General features: G+C 39.6%; 1 protein-coding gene across 1 annotated transcript; it reads left to right on the forward strand.

Moving 5' to 3' along the window:
* Positions 1-443: 443 nt before the first annotated feature.
* On the forward strand, positions 444-6,991 carry LOC113508261 (the record flags this gene model as incomplete). Its single annotated transcript, XM_026891214.1, has 2 exons — positions 444-661; positions 6,476-6,991. Coding segments are annotated over exons 1-2 (646 nt in total), but the record flags the coding sequence as incomplete, so codon positions are not given.
* Positions 6,992-8,075: the final 1,084 nt, after the last annotated feature.

An 8,075-nucleotide genomic window follows, 5' to 3' on the forward strand; every position in this document is an offset into this window, starting at 1 on the left:
AGCCAAGAAGGTCATTGAACTCTAGCGAAGCCGCATCCCCCGCTGCCATCTTTAACACTATTTGCGCGTACGCGCCGCCTGTGTACCACCCACCGACACCGATGTACACGACGTGAGCGCGTGGTAGATACTCAACACAAAACACAAGTACCAGGAACACACGCATGTCGCAGTGCTCACCGAGTTGAAGTAAAGTCGCTAGAATAAGAATTAGAAAAACAACTTACTGTCGTCTATCTACCTTAACAAAACCATGCCCCTTATGGCAGAAACATACTTACGTGTCGTGGCGTGTCGTGGCGCGCCAGGAGCATATCGGTTTCATACACTTAATATGGTTAGGGACATATTTGCGTGTCGTGTCGTGACGCAACGCGTTCTGTCGTGGCGCGGACTGCTCGCCACCGATTGCGCCAGAGCGGTGGTGGGGGTTATGGCGCGACACGGCACAACAGACAAATGTGTTTCTATACTAGCGCGTGGCTCGTGGCGCAAACATCTTAACGGGAATTTTAAATTTTAATTTTAAAAATGACTGACGATCTCATAGAACTCGTACGTCAAAGAAAAGTTATATATGATTCTAAGTGTAAAGATTACAAGGATAATTTCATGAGAAATGCTGCTTGGGAAGAAATCGCTGAAATCTTAGAACAACCAGGTAAGTCAATAAAGTTGTATTTTACTTTATTATTTACTAGCTTTTGCCCGCGACTTCGTTCGCGTGTAATAGCGACTTTCGGCAGAAAAGATAGCTGTGTCCGCGAATCTGTTAGCGTGTGACTCCTTCTGTTATTAAGTTAATGTATTGGTTATATTGTTTAGATCACATTTACATGAGGCTTAAACTATATTGGAAGTTGTTGCGTCCGGCACGTGAACATAAAGATTTCAAGAACTGCTAACCCGGGAAAGAGCACCGTATAACTGACCATGCGAGAAACAACTGACACCGAGATCTACTCCGGCAACACGAAAAGTCTGCCCTTGAGCTTTATAGTTGTCATTGCATAACACACCGATACCGGGAATGCGTTCTTTTAAATTGGAACGGAAAATTATTTGGTATAATGGGTATTCTGGGGATAAAGACGGTTTCTCCTGCACCGCAACCTGTTACAATTTGAGCGTCGATTATATTTTGTTGCAACTCGGTTACTTTCAGTCGAGTTCCATTGCAAAGTTGTGGTGGTCTTAAATTTCGGAGTAGAATAATCGGAATGCCAATTTTTAAACAAATTTCATGAGAAGGAAGTCCCGGCATATTTAAAGAATTTAAGAATTCTATCGGGTAGGTAATTAGTGGCTTCTTGTTCATCGACCATTTCTATTTATTGATCTATAAACTTGCTTTCCCCCTGTAGATTTGACAGTATTTTGTTATTAATCTCAAATGCCTGATCATTGCGAGGAGTTAAAATGGATCTTTCGCTGAGCCAAGTATTGTCCCTATTTAATATATTTGTCACCGTAAACCGACGATATCAGATGTGTTTGAGATTGAACTATACAACATAATTCAGACGTCAAAATAAGTTTTCCTTGGTGTAGTTGTGGATAGGTACCTCCACCAATCTTTAATAATGTATTAGAAAATTGACTATTATCTGGATTATCTCCAGTTCTCACTCGCATGTTTATAGTTAAATGCATCGATTGTATATCACGCCACAAATAAGAGCTTTTCAGGCAAGCCCTAACCTCATCAGCTCGGGTTCCCCGTAGTATTACCGGTAAGGTTTGTCGGAAATCACCACAAAATAAAACCGTGATACCGCCCATTGGTCGATCATTTTGTTTTATATCCCTTAAAGTTCTGTCTACCGCTTCTACTCCTTTTCGATGGGCCATCGTACACTCATCCCATATGATTAAATTACACTCGCGTAATACCTTAGCTTTGTCGCTATTGCTTGAAATACTACAGGTTGGACTTTCCGTGCGATCTAAATCAATTGGTTTTAAACATAGTGTGAGCAGTTTTACCTCCTGATAGTAATGTTGCAGCTATCCCTAATGAAGCCACGGCAAGAGCAATTTTACCCTGGTTTCGAACGGAAGCTAATATTAATTTAGTAACCATATTGTCCCCAAATTATTTTGAACACTCTCGCACATGCGATCATAGACTGAACGTTGTTCTGCAGTCATCATTGGGACACCGCTTTCTAATGTCGTCAGCAGTTCCATTGGGTTGCAACCAATCTCTGCGGAATATTCCCTTTTAGTAACGTCTCCGACTGAGGTTGGTGTTGGCAATTTTGGCAAACCATATTCACATAGTAATTTACCGCCTACTGCTGTTAAGTCATCCTGAAGAGCCAATAAACACTGATTTATAGCAAGATCGGACGTTATCATTAGTTGTGCCTTCATCATTGTGAGATATATTCCTAAGAAAGTCTTCTGCAAGTTTTTCTTTATATTTTTTCCCATAATTGTATAGCATCTGACAAATTACAAAATGTTAGTAATGTTACAAATAAATGGCGTAACCATCGTGGATTATCACTAATACAGGATTCTGCTAAAGCGTCATCCCAATGCTGATCATTTTCAAGCAAATGACGCGCTTGGCAAGCTTTTCAAAAATCTATAAATGAGGTTGGTCCTCGCACTGTGTGTAACAATAATCGCAAATAGAAACACTCAGCGTTGTTAGGATGAACGGTATACACTCTACCAAGAACATGTTCTGTGAAAATACCTGACTCGCCACCTACAGGCCTGCCACGGCGTCTCCGATTAAGGACACCTCGTTGCTTATTGTAGGTATAATACGATGGAACTTCCTCATACAAAAGAGATTTTGCAAAATCATCAGTTTGGCAAAGTCGAAAGAATGCTAATAAAGTTGTTTGTGTAGGGTTCTCTAATCGTTCTGTAACATTTTCGGCGTTGAAATATATACGTTGACCGCCTTCAAGATGAACATCTAGATGAGTCACAGGTGGATATCTTTCGTGAATGTTGAAACTTAAGATCCGCCGCACAGCTTCTAAAGAACAAATATATCTGCCTGACTGAAATCTAGTAATTTCATGATGTTCATTTCTCAACGCAAATGTAGCGTGGTCACTGCCCTTATTAATGTACTTACAAATATATTTTATTGACTCTACACATTTCAACATTTATGTGAGTTTGAAATGTTCTAGACAACACAGGCGAATACGGAACGACCCACCTATTATCTAAAGTTACCTGTTGTCTAGACACTCGTTTTTCAACAGTAAAACCACCATTGTCTCTTCAACGACGACGATATAATGGGTATCCATCATGTCCTGTTACAGTTTCATCCACTAAGCATTTTGGATATCTTTTAGTGCAACGACCGTCTTGCATGCAAGTAGGATTCCCGTTAAATGCACCACATGGACCATGTATCATATGGGTTTTAACAATGTCGTATAGCACGCGATCTGCAATCGGACTTGGAATTTCAGCACTGATTAAACTGTCTTCATCATTAGGTCGAACCTCATCTTTTAACCATAGCAGAATATGTGCGTGAGCTAAGCCGCGTTTTTGCCATTCAACACTATACATATAACACAATACTTCTCCAAAAATGTTATCTTTGGTAAGTAGATCTATCATTAATGGTTGAATGAGTTGGACGCCTATCGGCATTTATAACAATTTTATAATTGCTATCATCATATCGAGGAAGAGCTTCTAGTGCCGATTAGAAACTGCATACATATGAATTAACCTGATGCAACATATCTTGAAGTTGTGAAATTAGTTCAGTATTTAAATTCGGGAAATATTGATTTCTTATATTCGACTGTTCGTTGTAGTCGGATACGAAATATATTCGAAGAAACTTAGGTTGGTCTTCAGGCAAAAGGGATCCTATCAAATGGTAAACCTGACCTTGTACCTTAAAAGTAGGCATGAAAGGACCTTTTGAGATTTGTTTAGCACCAAAGGATGTCATTTGAAACGCACTATTATAAGTGCGAATATTGTCTAAGAACTGTTTAGATTGCTCATGTTCCCCTAAAAGTAGTGATTTCAATGGTTCCGGCGGGTCTGCGAAAGAAGGCAAATTTATTTTGCCTCCGGAACAACAGAAACCAGCCGACTCCTTACTCCACTTTGAAGCATTACAAAGAACACATACTACTGCCCATTAAAGAAGATGATCTGTAATCAATTGCGAGGTTATAAGCAAACCCACTTTTATATTTGTCGGACCACGCCACCGAAATTCTAGATTGATCATCTATGTGTAAATCTAAGTTGTCTGTCTGAGGTAAGACGGGCCTCTCGCTGTTCGTCCGTTTCGAGAGACCGAATATTTTCGATTCTTAATCTTTCATTAGACAAACTTATTAATCGATCTTGTCTCAAAGAATTGTAATGTTCACGTACCGACTCTATTCGTTGTACATGCTCATGTTCATCTTCAAGAGATCGAATAATATTATGGTGCACCCTATCATTTGTCAATTCTCGAGATAAAATATGATGTTCGCGATCAGCTGTAAGCCGTAGTTCCCTTTCAGTGAAGGTTTCTGACTCACGAGACAATGTATGACGTTCTCGGTCAGCTGAGAGCCGTAGTTCTCGTTGTGAAGCAGTTTCAGCTTCTCGGGATAACACATGTTGTTCTCGGTCAATAGTAAGCCTAAGTTCTCGTTGAGAAAAGCTTTGAGACGCACGTGATGTAGCTTGTCTCGCTCTGTCAGCTGCTAATCGCATCTCTCTCTCTGGAGAGCTTGCATTGGCTCGAGAAGTTGAGGCACTAACGCTCATAGAGTTTAATCGATGTGCTCTTTCCTCTGCTGATTCTTGAGAACGCGCATTTCTCATCCTCTTAGCATCTCTCGAATTTCGAGATAAAGATGGTCGTTTTTTAGGTGGCATTTTGTATTTTTAATTAACGGTATATTAAATATAGCTGTTGCCCGCGACTTCGTCCCCGTGGGTAGAAGATATAAGTTATGATTCATACCTGCCCTGTTTTTTTTACATTTTCCATTGTATCTTCGCTCCTATTAGTCGCAGCGTAATGGTTTATAGCCTAAATCCTTCCTTGATAAATGGTCTATTCAACACAAAAATAATTTTTCAATTTGGACCAGTGTTTCCTGAGATTAGCGCGTTCAAACAAACAAACAAACTCTTCAGCTTTATGTATTAGTATATATAGATTTGTATTTTTAATTAACGGTATATTAAATATAGCTGTTGCCCGCGACTTCGTCCCCGTGGGTAGAAGATATAAGTTATGATTCATACCTGCCCTGTTTTTTTTTACATTTTCCATTGTATCTTCGCTCCTATTAGTCACAGCGTGATGGTTTATAGCCTAAAGCCTTCCTTGATGAATGGTCTATTCAACACAAAAATATTTTTTCAATTTGGACCAGTAGTTCCTGAGATTAGCGCGTTCAAACAAACAAACAAACAAACTCTTCAGCTTTATATATTAGTATAGAGTATAGATTTGAAAAGAGATTAATGAATAATTATACAAAATTAACAATTAATACTATTTAAGAATTTTGTCTACCTCGGCGAATCATTTCTATTTGCCATGGTACTCTCCCTTCTGGACTAATAAAATACTCTTTGTATTTCTCTCTGACATAAACAGCGTTTTTTGATGGGTTTCTTGGTAAAAATTCAATATTAATTAGACAGTCGATGTTGCTGCTATGGTCAGTAGAATCCATCAAATTTTGTTCAGGGAGCAATGTCTCTGTTCTTAAAAAATTATGTAAGCAGCAGGCAGCTAGCACAATCTTGTCTACCATGTCCGGTTGGACTTGCATAGGTCCATGAAATACACGAAATCGAGCCCGTAAAATACCAAACGCATTTTCTACACACCGGCGTGCACGTGATAAGCGGTAATTAAATATTTTATTTGCATCATTGTTAACTAGCTTGTCTTTGTGATAACGTTTTAACAAATATGGTTTCAACGGGAATGCTGCATCAGCAACAATAGTGTATGGCATAGGTTGTGAGTTTACACTCATTGGTTCATCCTGTGGTACATTTAATGCTTTCTGCTCAAATAATTTTCCCATCAAAGATTTCTCGTATATGCCACCGTCACTGTTTCGACCATACGCACCTACGTCAATCATGATAAATTTGTATTGAGCATCAACTAATGCAAGTAAAACTATGGAGTGTTCTAGTTTATAGTTATAGAAAGTAGAACCTGCGTTTATAGGACAAATTATGTTAACGTGTTTGCCATCTAATGCTCCAATACAATTTGGAAAATGCCAAAATTGTTTAAAGTTATTTGCAATATCTTTCCACATTTCTTCAGACGGTGTAGGCATTACAATAGGTGCCATATTTTTCCAAATGGCTTCACACACTTCTCGTACTATAACTCTCACAGTAGAAAATCCCATTCGATAGTTGAAGGCCAATGATCGAAAAGTGTTTCCAGTAGCTAAAAATATGAAAAGAAATAAACAATTATTATTATTTGTTACAGTAAATAAATGCAAGGATGACTGGGCAAAACTAAGGAATGCTTTCGCCAGCGCTTTGAAGCGACGAAGGAATAAGAAAAGTGGGCAGGCTGCGGCGGCGTTAGTGCCCTGGAAATATGAAGAGAACATGAGTTTTCTTCTTCCTTATATGGAATGTAGGAGCACAAAAACAAATGTGACAACTACACCAGAATCACCACCCACAGAAGAGTCTCCCGACGAAAGTCTTCCAGAAAGTCCCAGTACTTCACGCAGTCAATCACAATCCCGTTCCTCACGTGGAAAACCTAATAAAGAACCCAAATTACAAGAGTTGTACGATTTGATGAAATCTTTCCAAGATTTAAGACGTCAGAAGCAAAATTTTAGACAAGACATGGACGAAACTGATCTATTTTTCCTTAGTATGAGTAAAGAATTAAAAGCGCTGCCAAAACTTGAACAAACAAAAATAAAATTAGACTTGCACACCGCTATTTCCCAAGCATTAATACGGCAATTGGAACACAGAGACAAAAGTGGTTTCTTAGGTTTACGCGAATGTTAGACATTGAAATGAAACGACTTTTACGGATTTTATCGCGGTTTAATTTTTTGTTTTAGTTCCCGACGTTTCGACACCTTTGCAGGTATCATGGTCACGGGCAGACTGAGATGGTGTTCGTCTTGACAGAAGATGTTGCTCGTTCTACCTTCATATTTTTAATTAATTATTTATGGTCCGACCTACGCAGTATGAGCTCACTGTGTCGTGATGTCTTGCAGCGCTGCTCTTGGGTTTAGCCTTGAGTTTTTGTATTATTGGGTCCCAAGTAGGTGATACCTTCCAGCCATCTTCTCTATTGAAATTAGGGTGTTTTTTAATCTCGATAGCCTCGCGAAACATCCTTGGTAGGAATTTGGATTCTTTAGCGAGGATCTGTGGTTGATCAAATCTAATATAATGGCTGGAGCCTTCAGCATGTTCGGCGACTGCAGACTTCGTTGAGCGGCGGTGTTTGACGTCAGCTATGTGTTCTTTTACGCGGGTCCCTATGCTTGTTTAGTTTGACCGATATAAGAGAGGCCGCAGTCACAATCTAGTTTGTATACTCCTGCATCTTGTAGAGGTATGTGACACTTGACAGATGGTAGGGACTGGCTAATCTTCTTGGGCGGCTTGAAGTATGTTTTAATTGAAGCTCGCTTCAGGATGTAACCAATCTTGTCAGTGACTCCTCGGACGTATGGTAGTACAGCAGGCAAACGATCAACTGTGGCTGGCTTTACTCGGTTTCTGTGACGGGGCCGTGGAACTTGGAGCTTGTTGTCTCGCAGTACTTGCTTGACATGTTGAAGCTCAGCGGCAAGGTGTCTGTCATCACAGAGTCCGTGTGCTTTCTGAAACAAAGATTTTCCCACGGTAGCTAACTGTTTAGGGTGGTGGTGAGATTCACCGTTTAAGTACCTATCTGTATGAGTCTTTTTGCGATACACGGTGTGACTTATGGTCTGATCAGGATTCCGTTTAACTAATATGTCTAGGAAGGCAAGAGATTTGTTATCCTCCAACTCCATAGTGAATTGAATTTTGTTATTTATGGAGTTGAGATGTTTTAAAAA

This window comes from Trichoplusia ni, unplaced genomic scaffold (genome assembly GCF_003590095.1).
Source record: "Trichoplusia ni isolate ovarian cell line Hi5 unplaced genomic scaffold, tn1 tig00004284, whole genome shotgun sequence".
NCBI lineage: Eukaryota > Metazoa > Arthropoda > Insecta > Lepidoptera > Noctuidae > Trichoplusia > Trichoplusia ni.